The 22,695-nt window shown below is 46.6% G+C and overlaps 1 protein-coding gene across 1 annotated transcript in view; it reads left to right on the top strand.

Moving 5' to 3' along the window:
- The first annotated feature begins 5,199 nt into the window (after positions 1-5,199).
- LOC119446670 (high affinity nerve growth factor receptor) overlaps positions 5,200-22,695 on the top strand; it is a 145,400-nt gene continuing 127,904 nt past the window's right edge. The window contains exon 1 of the mRNA XM_037711166.2: positions 5,200-6,102. Coding sequence (XP_037567094.1) covers positions 5,771-6,102 — 332 coding nt within the window. The 5' untranslated portion in view covers positions 5,200-5,770. The remainder of the gene's footprint in view (positions 6,103-22,695) is intronic.

Raw genomic sequence — 22,695 nt, 5'->3', positions numbered from 1 at the left:
CTCTTTCTTTTTCTTTTTGTTCCTGGCATGAATGTTTTCTTCCTACTTGAGCGCTCTATTTCTTGTCGCTGCTTTACTTTAGTCTTTGTAGCCTGTCATCTTGCTGTTTATTCCTCCTTTACCTGTATTCTCCCTATATTCAACTTACTTTTCTACCCCCTTCTTTCTAAAGACTAGGCAATCGTTCTGCCTCTTTCGATGGCAGTCGCCAGCTTGCTTCTTCTCTTATTTCCCTCTCTGTCGATTGTATATGTATGTTTTCACATTGATTAACGATAATGTTTTTTTTTATTTATTGAATACTGTCAACCCTCGAGTGGGAGTCACAACAGGGAGGACACACACACAGTTAAAGAAACAATAATCTATACAAAGCAGTGGACATAATAAAATAATAATCAATCATGTTTATTTAACGTGCCCAGGAACAACACTAAGCTCCGAGTGCTGGCGCACGCGTACATTACAAACCAAAAAATAAATGAATAAAAATAAAAATTGTGAAAAGAAGTAATAATAATAATCAATCAGTCAATCAATCAATCAATCAATCAATCAATCATTTATTTATCGTGCCCAGGAACAACCGTGAGGTCTGGGTGCTGGCGCACGTATACATAGAAAAAGAAATACAGCAGGGGAGTATCAGTGAAAAAAAAACAATGAATAAAAAATATCAATCTTGAAAAGAAAAGTGTACATACATGTAACCGAAGGCGCAAAATGCATACATAATAAAATGGAGAAGGGAAGTTGAACAATATGGTGAAACTAAGACACAACAACGGAAAGCTGAGAGCAGAACAAAAACAGAGAGTTGTGAAAAATATCAAGGTCATGAAAGTGGGCGTTATAAAGACTCTGTATTCTATGGACGGTTGAGTGTTGGTGGTGACAGGCAGCAACATGGAAAGGTCTGTGTTCTCTGGTGATTTTGCGCGGAATACGAAATGTGATACAACTGAGGAGTTCGGGGCACATGAGGATACCGTGAAGGAGTTTGAAAAGGAAAAGCAGGTCAGCACGATTACGGCGGCAGCGAAGTAAGGGCAATGGCAATAATCCAACAGTGCTAGAGCAGGGCCCAGAGTCCGTGTTTGCAAAGCGGTGATGATATATGCTTAGAAACTTTTTCTGGACCCGATCTATAATGTCACTGTTGGGTCTAGAAATGTCATTCCAGACGACCGACGCGTATTCGAGCTGAGGAAGACAGATTGTTGTGTACAACTTGCGGAACGGTGTAGGAGAATTGAATTCTCTCGACAGTCTGCAAACAGAGCCAAGAGTGCGCATGCCCCGCATTGCAACGCGTTTATTGTGAGCTGAAAAGTGTAAGGTTGTATCAAAAAGTACACCAAGATCATTGATCTCACGGACCTTACACAATGGTACAGAATCTACTGAATAAGAAAAAGAGATGCTTGCTGTTTTGCGGGTGAAAGTCATGACTTTGGTCTTAGCAGCATTCAAGGTGAGGTTATTATCTGTGCACCATTTAGAAAAAGAAAGCAGGTCAGACTGCAGGATGCGACAGTCATCAACAGTGTGAATTGCCTTAAAGATCTTTATGTCATCAGCATATAGGAGGAATGAAGAATGTCGAATGGCGGAAAGAACGTCATTAATAAAAATTAAAAAAAGGAGTGGTCCTAACACTGATCCTTGAGGAACGCCGCTGGTTACCATGTACGATGAAGACGTTTGGCCGTTGACGTTAACAAAACATGATCTACCAATAAGATAACTCCGCAATAGATTTACAATTGACGAGTCAACACCAAAGTGCGTAAGCTTGATGAGAAGCAGTGAGTGGCTTACCACATCAAAAGCTTTACTGAGGTCGCAATATATGGTGTCTACTTGCCCCCTTTGAAGTACCGGCGCGGAGATATGTGTCATGAAGCTTGCGAGATTTGTGATAGTAGAGCGGCCGGTGAGGAATCCATGCTGATTCGGAATCAATGTGTTCTTCACAGTACAAGACAATACGTTGTGAAGAGCAAGCTCAAAAACCTTAGACGTGGCACAGAGAAGAGAAATCGGGCGATAATTTGAGACATCGGTTTTACAGCCAGACTTAAATACAGGAAAAACACGAGCAGTTTTCCACATGTGAGGGAAGGTGGAAGTATTCAGAGAGCTATTAAATATAGATGTCAATACTGGGGCAAATATACCGCTGTACGCTTTTAAGATTGCGGAAGGGATGCCATCAGGACCGCAAGATAGGGAAGGCTTCAAGCGCTTAAGGCATTCGATGATCAGCTTTGCATCAAACAACACAGGACTAGATGTAGGAGCCGTTGTGTGCTGCTGACTGACACCAGCGTTGAAACCTGAAGGCTTATATAAGGAAGAGAAATGGGCAGCAAAACAATCCGCTACTGCTTGGACTTCTACTCCACCAGAGTCGAGCAGGCGAAAACACTCTCCGCGATTACTGGTACGCTTGCGGATATACTTCCAAAATTCCGCCGGCCAGTCGGAGGCGCTCTTCTCCAAGAATGCAATATATGCATCATGATCCCGCTTATAGAGGCTTTTGCAGAGAGTTCGAAAAAAGCGGAATTCTTCTCTCCACTCATTAGGCACAGGAATTCTGGATTTACGGTGCGCGCGATCTTTATGCTTTAGGGCAGTTATAAGTTCAGATGAGAACCAATTGGGATATTTAGAGTGCCTAGGACTGTACTGAGGAATGTATTGGCGCATACCGCTCAAAACAAGCTCTGTAAACTGATCTATTTGGTCCTCAACATTAGTTTTATCTGTGACCAGGGACCAATATCTGGTGGACAAGAAGTCGTATAAGTCAACATAATCACCCCGCTTGAAAGCAAATCGAGAAGATTCATTAATGCCAGTCGAAAAGCTCTGCTTCAAGGCTGACACAGAGGCAGTTATCTTAAGTGAGGGATGAAACTTATCGGGACGGACAAGGGAAATGTCAGAACAGGAAAGATCTATAGCTTGAGCATTAGAGAGGCAAAGGTCTAAAACGTTGCCACAGGAATTGGCGATCAAATTGTGCTGCTGAAGAGAACAGAAGGACATAAAGTCTAACAACAGGCTGCATTTGTTCTCTATGTAATGATTATAATGAGAATATGTAAGCGTGGTCCAATCAATTCCTGGTGTGTTAAAATCACCAAGAAGGATTACTCTGTGTTTGCGATGGGAGGATAAAACATTTTCAATAGAAGAGATGACCTGATCAGATAATAATAATAATAATAATAATAATAATAATAATAATAATAATAATAATAATAATAATAATAATAATAATAATAATAATAATAATAATAATAATAATAATCATTGCATTCGTGGTAATACATATCAACAGCGTGTACAAAAGCATGGACACCATCTGAAGCAACAGACCTTGGCAAGTGGTTCCGTAAATCGATTGCACATGGAACAAAAAGGAGAATCCTAATGCGTCACTACGGGTATTATACGGCTGAACAACTTAATCATGATTTATTCGCGGATTCTGTCTTCCTGGAGGGCGTACACATTTGTTTTGATCAATTTGAATTTGACCTTCGATTATGTGTTACAATCTTATTATTCGGTACTTCTATCTGCGTACTTCCAATAGGTCTAAAGTGCAAAACTGTAGCATTTGTTCCAGATTACTGGAACATATAAAACGCACGGCTAGTGTCTGAACTCCTTCTAACTTCCATTTCTTTTGATTAGAACTGCAGTCTACCAAAGCGTTCTAATACCGGTCTGACGATCATAATTTTACCATTGCATTCGCTTCTCCAAATTGTACTGGGAAAAACAATCTGCACGACAAATTGCTAAGCCCCAGCGACAAGTTATTCGATATATCAGTTGATTTAATACATTAATGGTTATATGATTAGATAATTGAAGATAAAGTTATCAAAGAAACATTACAGAAGAACGCGAAAGTATGCACCGATATTTTATTAGTTTTGTTTAACATACAAAGGAGACTTCATCATTATCTGTGGTCAATGTTCTCGAAATGTCAATAAAAAGTATAAGGCACTTTTTTGAGGGGCATAGTTCACAAATTATGGACTAGACTCACTTATGGGAGCTACAATATTAGTTCATTTTACACGTTTGATAAGCGCATAAATTCGCGCCCTCGTGCGTTTTTCCGGCCATACTGCTTGACATCCAACATAGAATAATCACGTGGAGAATAGTCGTTGCACCAAATTTATTTATCTGAACATGAAGAAGTGTATACGGCCGAGTACACTGTTTATACAGTCGCCAAAGGGAGCACTTGACTTGTATTCAAATGGGTCTATTGTTGTTGTATCTGTGCTAAAAAAATTCCTCGAACCGTACCTATGGGCGTGATCTCTACAGAGAAACTAAAGACAAACATCGCGCATTTGTTGAGAGCTTCGCTGATTATTCTGACTGATGAAGTAATGAAAAATACCCCCCGCGCTCCCCCCCCCCCTTTTTTTTTGTGATGTCTGTTGACGTCGTGAAATTTGTCTAGAACCTAGCCCACGTTGGTTTAACCATAATATCGTACCAGGGCGTCTACTATATCGCATGTCAGAATAATGTCACACCTCGCTTGTCATGTTCCCTACTTGTCCACGGCGCAAACACGGCCTTTCCGGTGGTTCCTGCATCAACGACGACAATATATGGTGGTTCATCATCCGGTAGACGACGTAGACGACAATGTTCGGAACAAAACAACGAGAGAGATCGGCCGCAACGGACGAATGCTCGCGCACAACAGCGAGCAAGAGAAACGACCTGGACACATCGCTCTGTGGATGGGCAATCGCTCGTAAAACGTGTCAACGAAGACGTGCGTCCTATATAGAGAAGCAGGGAGCACTCCGCGCTCCTCCGTGGGATACATCTCCTTCCTTTGAGTGGCACGGGTAGATAGGCACGCCGCAAAGAGAGCCCCAAAGACGCGCGCGCGTGCGCGCGCCTTCTCCTCATCTTCATGCTCTGCCGCCGACCGACGTTCCACAGGCTGTCTCCATAGCAACGGCCTCTCTTCCGCTCCGCCGCGAGCTCATCCGCTCTCGACATCTCTTGTCAGCTCAGGGAAGCGCTAGTTGCGGATACGGGCGCAGGCGTCGCTACCTGACTGCCCCTCGGCACCGCTCGTCTCCCACCTCTCCGGCCTTTGCGCGCCTCTCCCCTCTTCCGCACTGGTGTAGGCAGCGCTTGGCGAGCGCGCGCGCTCTCATCAGAGCTGACGTCCCGTCGCAACGACCGACCGGCGTGCTGCTGCCGCCGAGCTCCCAACCGAGAGACACCGACGTCCGCGTCGTCCCGCTTGTTTCGGATGTGATTCGCCGCGAGAAAGAGGCACTACCTCGCTCCCTAAAAGAGGGTGCGATCGTTCCGTGTTTCCACTTCCGTCGTCGTTTAAAATCGGCGGCGATGGCGGTCGGCCGTCACCACCGCCCGTTCATCTGTGCCGACGCCGCTGGCTCGGGTGCCCAAGCACGGGCCAGGTAAGCCCACGGCGCGGACTCCTCAGCGCCTCGGGGTCGAGCGAGAAGACGCGGCGCGATCCTTTCCTCGTTCGTGTCATCTAGGGACGTGACACTCGAGAAACACCCGTCGTCATTCGGAAAGTGTGTGTTTCGGGCTGTGCGCCGGACTCGCAACTCTCTGACAGCGCGGAGGACATGACTACCTCAGAGACGAAGGATACTCCGGCCGGTTAGGCACGTTGTCCGGAGGATACCGCGCCCGACGAGCGAACGGCGGCGCGCCGCCCTGGGACGCGATGCGGGCCGGCCTGCTCGCCGCCGTTGTGGTCGCCGCCGGTGTGCTGTGCTGTTGTTGTTCTGGCGGTATTGGACGTGTGGCGGCCGTGCCTCGCTTCCAGGGCAGCGTGCCGTCGGCTTCTTCGCACGGCGGCGACCCTCAGGGCTCCGCGCAGCCGGCCGGCCTGGCCGCCAACGCCACCCGGCGCCTGCTGCCACCCGAGCAGTTCTGTCAGAGCCTGGGCTGCTCCTGTCACCTGGAACAGAGGCTGGCCTGTCAGCTGGAGAGCGACCGCATCGCCGCCATACCGCGACTGCTCACGCAGGATCGCGCCGACAAGATCACAGACATGTGAGTTGACGCGTCCTGCTTGGCTCTGCGGAGCAGTGTATACCTCTTTCAGCACGCGACGTCACCGGTCTTTGTAGCGTCCACGTGAACCGCATTTCAATTCGGGGCTACAACCAAAGTGATTTTCTTTGGGTGAGAAAAAAAAGTCGAGAGGCTTGTGCTCTGGAATGGTTCGATGGCTGATCTAGACAGAGTGATACTAGCGGTGAAACATGATGGATGAAAACAACCAGCGACCGCAAAATATTTAGTAAGGCTAACGTATCGGCTTCCAACACAGGGCTCATAGTGCGATTAAGAAGCGACGAAACATTCGCTTAAGTATGCCGTATTACGTAGCGTACACTGGTGGCATATTACTATCGTTTTGGTTGCGTGCCCGCGTGACGCAGTCTGGATGCATACAGACTCTAGATAAAGACGCATCTTAGATTATTTGATTATTTTCTTTATCAATCACACGTGCATATACCCAGTTGATATCATACCCTGGCAAAACGCCGTGTTCAACAAGCGCGCTCGATGACACTTGTTGCTTCTTAACGTCTCGGTGCTGCTTGAACCGCCTCTCGAACTATTCGCTTTCGCCGATGTAAACATACGGACAGTTCATGGATTGAATCGCATACACCACACCAAATAACTTCTGTTAATTTAGTTTGTCCATTAGAGGAATCCTACATGAGCTCGTGCCGAAGCTATCGGTTGGTCGTACGGGCATGTCTGCAGTTTAAGAGGGGCGTAGGACGCAAACTTTCGGTTCACTTATGTCTTGGACGTAAGGAATAGAAGCCCTCTTTCTAGTTGAGCAAAGAGTATTTGTGCTAAGGAAATGCGCGGGTCTGTAGCAGCAATGATGTTACGATGTTATGGTACACCTTGCGGTTCACTTCACAGCTTTGAATCTTAAAGGGAGCTCATTATGAATCAATTAGAGAGATCGCATGGTTTCATCTCTCTGACAATGGGGTCACAGAAATAAGAAATGAATGCTCTTTATCTTTTGTGTTGCTGATTCGGTCCATGTGCACGACGCTAACATCTTCTTTGGGCGCCATTATCGGCAAGCAATTTTATTGAAAGGCTAGTAATAGCTGCGCGGAATGCGTGCAACCGTTTACCATAGCTGAAATGATTATACGCAGTAAAATCGTAAATTAAGGTAAATCAGATTCCAAGGAGAATACGGACGCAGTGAGAGAAAACGAGGCCACAGACAACGTCACTGAACATTCCTAGCCTAGCAAGCTCACACTGAGGACGCGACAAGGACCTGACAGACGCTTAATAAAATAATCAGCATGTTTACATGCGCCGAAGTTCTTGCTGCATCGACGTCAAGCTCCCATGAGTCAGCTGTCCGAAGTCCATTTTGTTTAGCCCCCTTGCCCGCTTGCCGTACGTCCTTGAATGCAGCAGAGACTGGCCAGCCAGCGCGGACATGTGGTTATCGTCGCATGCCTCTGCGCAGTCGCGATACAGAACCGCTGAGGCGCCCCGCAGGCATTCCTCACTGATTACGGTTCTTGTGGCCTTTAGCGAATTGTGCATAGAGAAAGGCATCAATTGACCAGTGCATTGCAATGACGGCTATTAAGCGCGACCGCTCCGTTATTGCATTGTGAGAGCAGACTTCTAAGGGCAGCGGAACTCTCACTAACCAGCGCAGACCGGCCATCGCCCGCGTCGCTGATAGCTCGGTGGAGGACGAGAGTGTCTGGCAGGCAGTGTGACGCGGAAAACAAAGGCCAGCAGGAGATACAAAAGCGGTTGCTCTTACTTTATTAGTGGTCTCAAAAAAAAGCCTAAAGGTGAAACAAAATGGAACACATCTAGGTCTCAACTTTCACTTCGGTGTCGGCGCATCTATATGTTTACACCACGCGACGCCGGAATCGAAGTCTATGTTCCACGTCGTTTCAGTTTAATGCCAAGGGGCATAGGAAGAACATTTAACAACGCGTGCGCCTCGCATTAAGTGATTCATACGTATCCTGCAGGTCCAAGAAGAAGAGGTGCGAAAAGTCATACTGCGAAAGTGCACCTTGTTTGACTGCGTCTTATAGTGATGTCTATATATATAAATGACGCTGAACTCGGGCTGCTTAAGCGAGCAAACGTACTTATATGCCCATATAAACAAAAAAAAAATGAACGAGCAAGCAAATAAGCGAACAATTTCTAAAATTCTAAAACAAAGCAACGCATCAAAATAAAGCTGCAGAGCTGTTTCATCGAAGTAGCAGTTTTGCAAAATTAAAATGCATCATATTAATAATGCCACTTCGGTATTCTCTATAAATTACATGACGCCTGTTTAGGAATCCGAACTCAGAAAACGAAGTGAACAAAAATAAAAACGCAGACATCTGCAAGGATCAAGTGCTCCTTAACCTGCTACGTACACATCACAGCCGTCAACAATAAAGCCTTCAAATCTATGGAGCCTGTCTAAACACACCAATTGCCAAAGCACGCGTGAACTACGATATATATAGTATACATATCTCAATGGAACGCTGATTAAGCGATTTTAAAAGCTATCAGAAGTGTTTTGGCATCATTATTTCCGAGGCCATAAACGCGATCATTGTTGTCGCGAATTGTAATTTCGCTATAGCGTCGCACATGAGTTTCCGCAGCGGGAATTCCACTGGAATGTTACCTTGTTTCGTTGGCAATCCAGGCATTCCATGAGCATATTGCATGGCGCAAGCATGTTGTTTAGTCTCTGATTTACGTTGGGTTGCTGGGTTGCGCGAGTTTGTGCGTACTCCGGTCTGGCTTGAAGTTGAAGGGCCTGTAACAAGGTTTTTTTTTATTATTATTCTTATGATTCGCTCAGGCTGCCACTCGGCATAAATTCAGAATGAAATTAAATGTAAACATGTAGGCCCACTCCATGCCGATACTGCAAAAGCGATACATATAGAATGTGTTGCCCATGAGCCTGTGTTCATAACTTTCAGGTTAGTCGCTTCTCAACGTCACACCCCGAAGTACAACTTTTGCGGACTGTGGTTGTCCCAGGACACGTCCTAAGTAGATGGCGGACAACATGTCGACGAAACTGTTTTTCTCTATTTTGTTCCTGTGCATCATGATAGCATAAATTGGTAAGTTGCACGTTGCTGTTAATATTTTCCCCATCTACAGTGCATGCTAAGGGATCCTATTTATTTAGTTTTGTTCAATAGAAGCTATACGTATATAGTTGTATAGGAGCGTTATTCGCTTGGCTATAAAGCCATGGAGCCAAGAGTTTAACGCTTCCATACAACTATATAGCTTCTATGGCAACTGTGGAGCCGAAGTTTTCTGCGGTAAATGCATTTGGGGGGCCACTGTGTGGTAGCGTTGCTACTTTACTAAGGATACTTTCTGAAAAGTATTTTTAAGTTTTTTTTTCTCACGTTGGTTTGCGCTGTCCGCAAGATTCATTTACGTCCTTAAATTACCGAGGACGATGCCATTGTGAAGTAGGAGGAGGAACAGAAGGAAAGAAAGGTAGGGAGGTCATCCAGAAGCACGTCTGGTTTGCTACCCTACACGGGGGGAAGGGGTGAATTTTCTATTGAATTTAAGAGGGAAGTTACGACATGCGTCTGCTCCACCCAACTCCAATGTAGAGTCTATTTATTTTCACCTGTCTGCCCTTTGGTCTGGAGAGGTAAGCGGTTTTCTCGTGGTACAGACAAAACACGCTTCTTACCCTAGTTGCGCCACAGCCCTTTACCGAGGACTACTGCTACCGGCATGCTTTGCGGCAGCGGTGGCGCAGTAAAACTCGTCGTGAAATCGGTCTATTAACTTTCTTCAGCTCAGGTGCAAATCGAGGTCCGAATTCGCAAGGCTTTTGGCTCGTAAGTGTTATTTGCCATTGGCCGGTCACCTTAGTTAAAGTATGTCCAACATTCGGATTGGCCGTAATTTTCTCATAGGAACATTTCTAGCGTAAGAGCTTTTCGTGAATACGGTCCATGACCGACATTACGATCGGCTGGGATCTGCTCTTAGGAACAGTTTCATTGATAAAAACTTTTTGGGGGGGAATACGGGCTCGGGTCGGTGGAAAACATAATTCATAGAAGCACTTCACTTCACCTTCTGTGACATAATTGTAGCATGTGTAGAAATTTGTTTGACAAATATGGCTACCAGAATATTGCAAATAAACAATATGAGTTTTTTAGGAGGGAGAGAGAAACAGACGAAAGAAGAGGGAAAGGTAGAAAGGTAAACTAAAACTGAAAATCCTGTTTGCTACCATACTCGCATTCTGCGGCGCCCTTAAGCTACAACAGTATTACTTCTAAGGCGATGTATGAAGCACTCTGATTCTGTATGACATTGAAACTGTGCAAAATACTGAATTCGTCATTCACTTATTATTTGTTATACGTCTGCTCTAATGAATTTGAAAGTCCCTCTCCACTGTTTTCTGCGTTCCACTTTCATGCCATCTTTTGCCAACTCGATCGTATCAGGCAGCTTACTCTTTTGCAAAGATCTCGTCCCGGTGCTTTCGATTGCGTCACAGCGTATGAACGCCGCCATTGACCACTTTTCTTGCACAGTACAATCGCAGGGCAGTGAAACAAGAGTTTCCTTGGCCTTTAACAACCGCATGTAATTGGCTTTCGCCTTCTTTGCTCTCGTTTGCGATCACGGTCAGCGAGCTAGCGTTAATGAGCAGTCTGCGTTTTGCATAAGGGTGGCGAAGGACAGCTATGTGAGTGCCGGCCCAGGTAATTAGAAAAGTCGCAGCGTGGTTACGAATACCTGGCTGGTCGCCGCAGGCGTCGCGTGTGCTGCACCGCGGAACCACTCGTGTACCGCGCAGTGTTCTTGCAAGGGACAAGCTGAAGAACGCGTCGTCAAGAAGTTGCAGCGGGGCTGACGTCAATTTCGATGCTGGTGAAAATGGTGTTCATCCGCTGGGAGGGACGTTCACGCATGCATTTCAGGGCGTAATTATAGTTCTTATGATAAGCTCTACCGGTGCGAGCTCTCTCGAAATAAATGGCTAGTACTCGCGAGAAAACTTTTCGGGTAAGAAGCGGAGCGTAAATGTAGTGGTCTGCAACTCTGGTGTGCTTGAACAGGCGCCTTTCTTTGCGCCATGCCTCGCAGCGCTCTATTTGGTTTCAAACATGCAGCTTGTCTATAGGTTTGCTTACATGAACCCGATTCGAGTGCTTTGAACCCGAACTTCGGCTGACACAGCACGACCCGGACAGCTCGACACGATCACATTTAACGAAAGTGTTTCTCGAGGGCCAAGGGACAATGCCACACAGCTTCGAGATGACCCAACCGATCATACGAAGTTGTTTCCGGTTCCAAGTCGCTTGGCGGCACACCTACAACTCGACCCACACAACCCGATCCCACTCGACTTGATCGAACACACATGGACCTTGTCAGCGCCTGCACTAAAGTAAGCCTATATATACACCATGCAGGCCTATAGGTGGAAAGTCCGAACAGTTGCTAATTCTGATTGTACGGTGTTTACATATGTTGATCCATCAAGCAAATTCCAGACGAGAAGACGACTCAATCCACTTTTGTCAAGTTGACTTCAACGACATTTATGACGAGGGCGTTGGAAAATCTTAAAAGAGACAAATGAAAACCGCACGTTCGACAAAAGTCCTTTCAGGGCCACCATTGGAGACTCATTACACGGCCGCGCAGATGACACGAAGATAAGATAACAGACAGGCAAAATCCGCTTTCTTCCGCAGGGCGCGTGCGCGAACGGATCCCTCGTGGTTCGCAACACTCAAAATGTCATCATTGCGGAACCACCGGAACGGATCGGAAGTCAGCGTTCGTGGTAAACACTTAGAGGAGCGTGTCCACTCTCCAGGGGCGAGTAATGGGCGCTTCAAACCAACGGGGCCGTTGCACGTGTTTCCGCGCAGTCAGCGTTCCATCCAGCCGCGCTGCGTGCCTTCCACCGCTGAGTGTGCCAAGAGTGCTTGCACTCCCTCCCCACCCCCTTCCATTCCTGCTGCTTTATTTCTCTCTTTCTTCTTCTCTTCAGCCCGAGGGTCCCGGCAGGCCGTAAACCGCTATCTACGGCTACAGCACGTGCCGCTGCACAAGAAAAGCATCCAACGCTGCTGCGCCCAGCAATTTCTTTTTTTTTTGTATTCTGTGTTTTCAAGTTTTTTGCTGTCCGCAGAGTGTACCTTAGCCGCAAGCATAGCCCGAGAAATAGCGCTTGATTTTTCAGTGATCGCTACAGTGTTCGTCACGTGTTTCGGTCTCGGCCCCGGCAATATTCTCCTCCTCCACGGCTTCTTTCCTCCGTTCTGTTTTGTTATCTCCTTTGTGGCATCCGAGATAAAGCGAATGCTTTTGGTGTTGCGGCAGAGACGTCTGCCGTGTCGTAATGCATGATGCCATTACCGTCGGCAGGAGCGCAGTGTGCGCCCAGGCGCTCGTTCCTCTTTTCCTCTTGAACTGAGTCTGCTGTGAAGGCACGCTTCGCATTAACTTCTTCGCCCGACGCGAACACGCAGTCGATGTTGACACTTCATGCATTGATTTCGTTCTCGTAAGGGCTGACGAAACTATAACGAAACTATACGTATAACTAAATTTGTCAGTGAGCGAAGTTTATTCATATCTGCTGAGCTTAACAAAACGCAGTCAAATGCTAAGTGCTGTATGAAAATTCGCACTTCGCACTAGCCTCTTTACAAAGCAGATGTGACGAAATCTACACTTCTCACACATAAACTTTCTGAATGATAAAATCTTCAAGGGTTGTAACTCAAACAACAACGTTCCCTGCAATAATGCTCGTTGCGCTCTTTTTCTTTGCCTGATATACTCACAGAGCACATATTTCACACCCTTTTTGTCAGTTCCATTAAGGCTATAAACTGAGGCATTAAACTTACATTACATCGGCCCCTTACTGCTCCGAACGTCTGATTGATTTATAGCAGTGGTTTCGACGACGCTCCGGTCTAACGCAGTAAGTGCGGTCAGCAGTGCGCCAAGAAGCACTTCGTCCTTTTTATCGACTCCCGCCTACACTGGCCCATCGGGGCGGACGAACACTTGGTCGGATAGGGATTGAAACTTTGCTATTACTGTTGCTATACGCTGAACGTGTGTGCGCGCCCAATCTAATCCTTTTCACCGCTGCCGAAACGGTCAATACGTGCGACCATGCGAGAAGAAAATGTATATTCGAGTGTTGCCGTTCCTCCCATGATATCGAGCTATAGGAGCAGATATAGAGTAAACACTGCCCTTCCGGTTATGGGCGGTCAATCTGATTCGCGGAAGAAAAATATTTCGTCCTCCTGGGGAGCCTCCAGCCAAATGACATCGGTCAGGCACATTATCGATTTATTTCTAGTCGGGGCGTCACAGGCCACTACAAGTAGCATTTTCACAATAGCATTTCCCATTACCAACCAAATGAGGCCCCTTTGTGTTCGTGCAGTTCGTTTATAGATTCAATGGAGCGTACATTTTTAGGCCGTTGGTACAATGATTGAAGAGTTTTGTTATGACCGAATACGATATCTGAAAACGCCCATTCATGGTGGGGGTGCGACTGAAAGCAAATTCAAATGGAAAGGCGCGACTGAAAGCAAATTCACTTGGAAAGGTGTGACAAGCAGGCAGAACAACGTTTTTTCTTTGATTTGCGGTTTTATGTATTCATGCTTCCGCAATGAACGCATGTCGACATGTCGAGATTTTCATTTTTATCAAGATGTATGCGTTCGGCATCATTTACGAGAGAGCCAATTTCGAGACACCCACGTATTTTATTAGTCGCAATTCATGGGGCATTGCGAAAGCCAGAAGTGTGTCGCTTTTCAGCGATCTATGTTTTTGGCGGATAGCATGGCGACAGTTTGAGAACTGCTACCATTCGTGACGGAATATCTACGTAAGGTCAACTGCGCGCAATGCGCAGAGGACACTGAGTCTCAGGCGCTGCTCTCTTTGGTTTCAATGATCCAGGGTACGGTGCCCTAGATCATTGAAACGAAAGAGAGCAGCGCCTGAGAGCAGCGCCTGAGTTATAGTTCAATTTTCTGCTAGAGCAGCTTTGCATCCGAACACCATAACGGTGCGAGACCTCTTTCCTCTCGTCTTCACTATCTCCGCCCCGGCAAACGCGGACGACGACAGCACGGGTATTTCACGTGGGCGGGTTTAAAAGTAGCCCACCAGTGTCAGGTCTGGACAGAAGTGGCTCGAGTTGAACGATTCGGGTCAAGTGGGCTTTGCCCGTATGACGGGCCACTGGGAGTTTATAAAAGCTTGTCGTTTGCGTCAGCAGAAAGCAGGATGCAGGCTGCATAGGCTCAAGCGCTGCGTTCGATTTGTTTTCGGCGTTCTATGCTCAACAGTTTTAACAGTTACCCTTCCAGGGTATCCTTACACTTCTGTCTTAATGCAGCACTTGCATACGCCTGGCTTCCGAAGCGCGCGTAAGACGCTTGGAATCTGGTTAATTTGAGTGCAGTAAGTAGAATCCGCTGCAAGAGCATTTATCACACGGCCGTTCGCGAATCACAGGATAACCCCTAGAAGGTTCAAGGGGGTAGGCCGGGACTGCTTCAGAGACCTATCAGCTACGAGCGTTGTCTGGGTCTGAAAGAGGAAGAAGAGCGTCTGTCGTGACATTTGCGCAATGTCTTCGTAAATGTTCATTCACAACATTGACATCAATTAAAAAGACTACATATGTGCACCGTAACCGACATGCTACATCCAGCGCCCTCATTTGAACGAGACTTAGTAATCGTCGATTCCGGCATGAATTATTTCGTCTATCACCGCTCGTGGAACACTACTGGCGCGTTGTACAATCGCGTGAGGCGCAATGTGCCTAAAACGTAATTCTTGCCTAAAACGGAATTCTGGCGGCTGCAAACGCAATTGCAACTTAAAGAGGTTTCTGCTAGATGTATGTTTATGTTTTGCACTTTTGCGAAGAGAGAGAGGAGAGAACGAAACGATGGGAAAAGAAGAGAGGTCAACCAGGTGAGCATCCGGTTTGCTACCGTTAGGAAACGGGGGAACAAAAAACGAAAGAGGGAGAGAATGAGCACTGCGCGCACAGCACGACTACAATCGGTCGCTGAAGCCGGTGTTCCTCGAAAACACCAGTAGCGCACGTTTTCTGCGCCATTCGGGGATGTGGCCAAGGTCCAAGAATTTTCATTTCAGAAATTGTTTTACTAGTGACCAGTCAGTTTAGTGCGGCCTGTAAAGAGGTGCGCTTGACATCGTAGTGAGGGAAAGTGCACAACAAATGTTAGTTTCGTCAGAACCCCAGGTGCTCCACATTAGCATATCGGCTATTCCGAGACGGAAAGAATATGCGTTCGGAAATGTCACACCAAGGCATAGGCAGTCGGGCAGGGTTGCATGGCCGCAAGAAAGGCTAGTTAGCACTTGGAGCCGTAACAAAGGATCCATGGTACGTAAGCAGCAATTAGATATGCTCGGAAGGCTCCAGAGAGCTTGTGTCGTTATGCGAGCAAGCAAACGCAGTTTTCTTGCAGCGTTCGTCCTTGTCAGGGGAGTTGAAATAGTCTGGGTGCTTCGGTGGGCAGTCCGAGCAGTACGGGCAGTCTTGTCAACGAGGCCATTACCGACAATGCCGCAATGACCCGGAAGCCACTGAAAGTTGACATCGGGTCCTTTTTGCAGAACAATTGCAGAACATGATGCTACCCTTTCTCTTATTTCAAATATCATCTGCTCATATGTACTGTGACATAAAGGCCTCAAGGGTGTCCCAGAGCCACTGTTTGGACTTGCGATATTAAACAAGTGATAACTACTGCTCTAGAAGATACTTGAGAGCAACTAGGAATGGATCGTGTGCGGAGACGGCATCAGGCTGTGTCAGCGTCGCCTAAAGAATGCAGCTCTGCGAGAATCTATCGCTGGGAGCCGCTATTTCAGATAAGAGGGGGCCCTTTTGTGTCAGATGACTGAAGGACGGCAGTTGTCTCCTTTGGCGGTACGGAAGGAAAAAGAGGTTCGCACGTCGTATTTCGACAAAAGTAGGAGGAAGAACTATGGGGGCAACAAAGCAACAAGATGTTTTCCTTTCCAGAAGTTTCTCTTCTGCTGTATACGTACGTAAGTTAGTGAATATACTATTTTGTCCACAACAGAAGCTATCATGACTTTTTTTAAATCTTTCGATGTGTCTCTACTTCCATCCAGAGAGCGCAGTGAAACTGGATACGTCCCACAATCATGGTAGCTGTTTTAATTAGTTACGAGGTCGTTTTCTAAATGTTTTTTTTTTCAACTCTGATAAAGCCCTAGAAATAATCATACAGAATCGTGGAGCAAGTATATTTTTATAACCTGATATTGCTGTTATCGCAAACGTCACTTCAATTTTTGATTATGTAAGCGACATAACCATGGCAAATTTATCCATAATAGTACGACGCACGATACGGCGCGGGGAAATTAACTCTTCGTGGTGCTTTTATCACCTGCATCACAAAGGCACTTATGTCGGATAGGTGGGTGGCCTAGAGGACCGCTGTGTTTCCCTGCAATCACTGCTGGTTTTGGCCAGGAAATTCGGAGCTCTTACAGTAGTTGTAGATCCTGCTCGTCGCAGCGAATTTTAACGCGTTTAGGGCCCCGTGTCGCAGAAAATCCGGCGTCGTTAACCGGCGTGTGGTCGCGGGTGGCGGAGAAAATCATCCAACCATATCACGCAGGCCATCCACGTGGTGCAAGGTTTTGGTGAACAAAAATTGAATTTCTCTCAGTGAAATCCGTCAGAAAAATGGTAAAGTACGACTTTACCATTCAGCATCGGATTCGCCGTCGGATTGTTTATCAGTCGGCGTCGGATTGCAATTTGAATGTACGAGAAAACCTAATTCTGCTACGAGGAAACTCACACGTTTATTTCTACCAGACCTGCGCGCGTCGGGGCAATAGCAAGCAGTTCATAAAATAATTAAAAAAGGTGCTAGGGCCTTCACATTTTAATATAAGGCCACTTATATTGCCCCTGGAAAAACGTCTTTCCAGCAATTCATTTCAGTTTAAAGGTGAAGCCGACTTTAAGGGGATCAGTGTAAGCTTGGTCTTTGTAAGCTGGCTTTCCCACGTTCAGTGTTGTAGTGAATGAAGCCTACTTGCCGTATGCGAACGATGCGATGCGAACGGGTCCCGATAACGCTATCGCGTTCTACTCTTAAAGGCGAAGCTTAAGCGTCCTCCAAGTTTTTATTTTTTCTTCCAAGACGCTTTCTTTCTTTTTCTCTTCCTCGTATTTGGCGAAAGAATCATCCTTCAGGATTAGCATTCGCAAATCTGTGTTCCTTTCTCTTCGGAATGACCAGAAGCCCCGAATGTGAAGTACCTGGGTGCAAAGAGATTTGTTTCGCATCCTCTTTGTGAATGTTCTCCTTACATCGTGCAAAGAACAGCGCTCTCTATACCACGTCCGAGAAACTTGACAACCGCCTTCTTACGTACGAGAAACAGAATACCGGGAGCCTGGTCTCAGCCGACGTTAGCCTGAGTTGCTTTAAAAGCACTGGTGTGTTTTTAAAAGCATCGTGCCTATAGAGACAGAATGTAGTCATCATTACGCGCCTATATCATGTTTCTGCGGGCAGATTCTTTTACTACTTTTTTTTCCTTATCTTTTGTACTCTTTTCCTCTTCCCCCAGTGCTGGGTAAGCAACTGGGCAGTTAATCTCGTTAACCTTGCGGCCTTTAATCTCTTATTTTGTTTCTCTCACTTTAGAAAATATTAAAAAAATATTCTTCAATCAATCAGGTAATCTTAAAGCGAAACCAACAGGTGGCTCCAAGTTAACAGGTTTGAAAAGCGATATTACTAGCAGTGAACGTACGCGTTCATTTTGTAGACAATTCGGCTACACTAAAATCGACCAAAAGGAGGCGCTAACCAAACCACACGCCTACAACTGTTTAAAACCAGTTTCCGAAATGAGAGACAACCTTGGTACCATCAGTTAACAGGGGAAATGGCTTCCTCGCTTGGCTTCGAGCTCTGCGTAAGGTTGCTATAGCAACGAGGTAATCATAGCGACAAGTCGGGACAACGCGCCATAAAAACGAGCCGTTGCAAAAGCCAGGCGAGGAACAGCTATCGCTGCTCTGAGTGGCACCGATATTCTTCTTGTGTGGTTCTCTATAATTTTCTTTCTTCGTTTTCATCGGGTTACAGTCAGTTTCTCGGTCCAAGTTCTCTCTTTTCTCGGTCCAAGTTTGCTGAATCTTCGGGCTATGCACATTGACTTGCGGTCAAGGCAGTAAAGGACGATCAATCTAGAGGACTAACTTCAAGATTACATGCATTGTTTTGTGAAAGTGTATGGGTTCTTCCCTTTTTTACCGTTTTATCTCATTTAACAGCGCACATTTGTTGGCTACAATACGAAAAGTCGATTCGCCGGCAGTTTCACGTACCGGTTAGATTACAAAGAGTATCAAGAACACCCTGATTGTGCTCTCCTACTCCTGATAAAGTTTGTCTCGTACGTTCGACTGACGGGTTTACGAGTGTCGTCTTTGTTAATTAAGAACGGGAGTGGCAGTCAAAGCCTGCAACTGTGCTGCGCGAACTGAGGGGCAATAGTTGAGTGGTGGACAGATTGCACAATCACTGCTACACCGGTGCACTCGGAGAGAACGTGTAATGAGCGGCTCGCTCTGCGACGTGTGTTTGCCATCGTAAAACTCGGATGACTGAAGCCGTTTGGCGCTGACGCCATACCAGGGGGCACATTGTTTAATCGAGCGAGCGACGAATTACGTCTTGCTAAGCTCATTGCACTTGGGCCCGTAAAGAAATGAACGTATTACCGCTGGTCAGTCGGCTGTTAGACTGCTGGTTGCACGGAGCGCTCTCAGATTACCGGGATGCAGGGTCTCTAACCTGCGTTCTCGCATTAAATGAATGAATGAATGAACGATTTTTTTTGGCTATGGTAGATTTAGCTAATCCTGCTTTGCCAATCGTCGCCGTCTTACTACAAGTGAATTTAAGTGGTCCAAATAGATAGTCTAGGGAGCCTACATGCAACGTTGCATGTAGGCTCCCTAAGCTAGTTTTCTATTCTTCGCCATCTGGTGTTCTCCTCCGATATGCGCCGCTCCTTCCTAGCGTATGCTGACTCTGATCAGCATATGATTTAGTTAACCGAACACCGGGGCTCGGATTCTAAGTATTAAATGAACTATTCCCAGGGCGCCACATAAACGGTGCAATGCTTGCTTTCCTGTGAGACTTCGCTATCAACGACATACCTTTTTTCGCGAGACACTTCGAAGCTTGCCAGACACATCGTCCACTCCGCCTGTTATCGTTTCACATTGTCGATGGTATAGAGTACGAAATTGCGATAGTTGGTTTGTGGATATCATGATGAAGAGCATAGACGAGACAAGAAAGACTGAATAGGAAGGAACACACGTGTTGTGTTACAGTGCATCTGTTCAGTCTTGTCGTCTGCCCTGTTCCCCATGATCATTATCTTCTTTCGCCGACTATTCGACTATTTCCTAATTCGGCCATTGTTTCTGAAAATATTATTTTTCACTTAGAATCGTCATTGGCCAATTCTTCTCTCAAATTGTTGGCGTTAGCGTCTTTCACGACTTGACTCTCCACGTTTTCTTAGACCTCATTTCGTTTCATCTTTCCCCAAATCATTGTTCAGTGCCTTCTCGCCGATGCAACTCTCGCCTCTCTTCATCACGTGAGAAGACCGTCCAAGTCTTCCCTTATCGAACTTGGCCCTGAAGTTCGCGACCTGACCCTTTCATCTAAGACGGTTGCTACGGGGTCGTGCACATATTCCATGGTCACTTTGTGCTTCAGTCTGAGTTTCTGGGTCCAATCGAAACTTGATTCAAAGACTTCTTCGTCAGTATTGTTATTGATTCGTATCGCTTCACCAAACGCTTGAGCACTTCTAGCTTTACAAGTGACTAGCTTCTCCGGCAACATAGGTTGAACAAGTGCCCGTAAGAAGCCCGTAATAGGTTCACATTTTATAATGACTCCTCTTATAAAGATGGTCTTGTTTATGGCGACGCTCCTTGGTCCTCTCGGTCATGCTCTGCGGCAACGCAGACCGCAGGGATGCCGGGGTGGGCGACCGACGTGGACGCTGCAGAAGCGGGCCCTCCGCGATAGCGCCCTTATCAGCCGTGCCGAGAACAAAAGACGCAGCAGCGGTAGCTGCAGGCTGCGCTGCCGCCCGACAACAGCCCCGGCGGGCTTCGCTCGCGACAACACGGCCGGCCACGCGCGCCGGCCGCCGCCGCCGCCGCCGAAGCCAAGGGCGCCCCGTGGCGCAGTATCCGCCTCGACACTGCTGCGAGCAGTGCGCGGCGGCTGCCGGTCGCATCACACGCAGTTAGACGCCTGGGCAGCTTTAGTTACACGTACGTAAACACTTTGGGTACGTGTTTCGAATCAACAGCTGTAAAACTCCTTTCTCGGTTACTCCGGGCCCTTCAGGGAACACTACGTGTCGAAAGCTTGCGTCTGAAGACTTCTCTCTCTCTCTCTCTTTTTTTTTTTTTTTTTGAGGAACTTCTTTGTTGAAACAAACGTGCTAAAAACATAAAATATGCTATGGGGGAACAATTGCCGTCCAAGTACCCCAGGTTGAAGTCGCCTGCTGCGATACTACCGCCAGCACTTTGTCTATGTTATACGCTCAATTTTGTACTCGTAGGCTTGTGCAGTATGGGTAACAATTAAGTCTTTATCGGCCTCCTAGAGAGAAAAACTGAAGGGGACCAACTGTGTTGGCTCATTAGCTGTAGCATTCTGCTGCTGAGCGCGAGGTTGCGGGTTCGGTTCCCTACCGTGGCAGCGGCATTCCGATGAGGACGCAATGCAAAAATTCTCATATATCCAGCTTCGGGCGCGCGATAAGAATCGCACTGGTCGTTGAAATCAATACTTAGTACCCTACAACTGTGTCTTCCATGGCTAAATTACGGTTTGGAGACGAAAATTCACTGTTTTAAGAAAAACAAGACGTGCTGTAAGATTAATAACAGTGAATAGCCTATCTATGCATGTATTGTACTCGCACAAGGAGGAACGCCGTGGAATAAGAAATTGAAGGTTCATTTTCAAAGAAATGAAAGCGAGATGGGGACGAGGATGCAAAAGCAGAAAACGCCACTTCGCGGTCTATTCTTGAATCCCTGTTTTCAAGATGATCCCATTCCTTTATTCCAAGCTCGCACGTGCTGTATAAAACGAAGATTGCCTAGCAGAACAAAAGGGCAATGTGCTATATGCTTTTCCCCGTTTGTACGCGACGTTTTGTCAAAAATTCGCTCAACTTGGTCTTACTAAACGCGAAAACATGTTACGAATCGCGAACAATTCTTCTCGCTCTGTTAGTTGAGGCTTTTGTAGAGTATCTATGTATTACTTATGATACTTGACGAGATATGCTGCAAAGACGCGCGAGCGGAGAAAACACGAGACAAACAAAATATGACAACGCGAACGCCTTAACAGCATGCGCACAAATGTCTAATAATATCTTTAGTATTACAGTATGAACCGACTCTATAGGATAGAAGGGTGCCTTGTTGATCAGGTAGCTGTAAACACGCGGCTGTCGGATGTTAACAGTTGACAAATATGTTACGTGGTATTTTACAGGCTGTGGCCGTTTTAAACTTCCATTGACATGACTCACACGGAAACATATACTTGGGAGGCTTAGTTTACGCTCGCGCTCTTTCACCCTCTTTTTCTCCTTCGATTCCCTTAACCGCAGTTTAATACACTGCACTGGAGTAGGATGCTCGTCGGGGTGACCTATACCTACATTTCCCTCCTTGCTCTCTCTTTTTTTCTTGCATTCAGTCAAGCCCGACGTCTCTCAAAGCACATGCGTTTGTGCCTCCAGTGTGAGAAAGTGGGTCCCGTCTTGAAAGTGCGTTACACGCATGCTAAGCCTAAATGCTAAACTCGGAGAACGCAACCTATCTAAGCCACCTGAAGCCATCCAAGAAGAACTCGCAAAAAGAAACGTCGACTCAGATGGGAAAATTATCAAAGCAATATACAGCAATTTTATATAGACAATAGCGCACTGGTGCTGACGTATATATTCGTAACAGACACGCATTCGTGTTTGTTTACTGGCTGGAAGCAGTTCTTACGTTCGTGCGATCAGGCGCATTGCTGCAAGGCCCCCACAGTATACCACTCAAACTGGTCGAGTTGCCCGTCAAACTTCCGGGAGTGAAAGAACGAGCATGAATCTAGAAAGAACAAGTGGAAGCTTTCTTTGTGGGTTCCTCGTCGTGCGGACAATGCGCTTGGCGATAAAACAGCAAAACAAGACCACGCGCACACCACAGGACCGACGTTCTTGAGCGAGCACACCATTACTGTGGTAGAAAAGGATGCAACCCGAGGCTTTCGGAAAGCGGCTCTTATCAAGCGTGCCAGCCAACGCACTCGGCATGCACCCGTGCCACAAAGGGACCGGGCACCTTCCGCGTATCGGCGCGACCTTGCGTTCCGGCCAGTTTCCCTCGAC

This window comes from Dermacentor silvarum, chromosome 3 (genome assembly GCF_013339745.2).
Source record: "Dermacentor silvarum isolate Dsil-2018 chromosome 3, BIME_Dsil_1.4, whole genome shotgun sequence".
NCBI classification, from domain to species: Eukaryota; Metazoa; Arthropoda; class Arachnida; order Ixodida; family Ixodidae; genus Dermacentor; species Dermacentor silvarum.
This window is presented reverse-complemented; position numbering and strand designations above follow the sequence as displayed.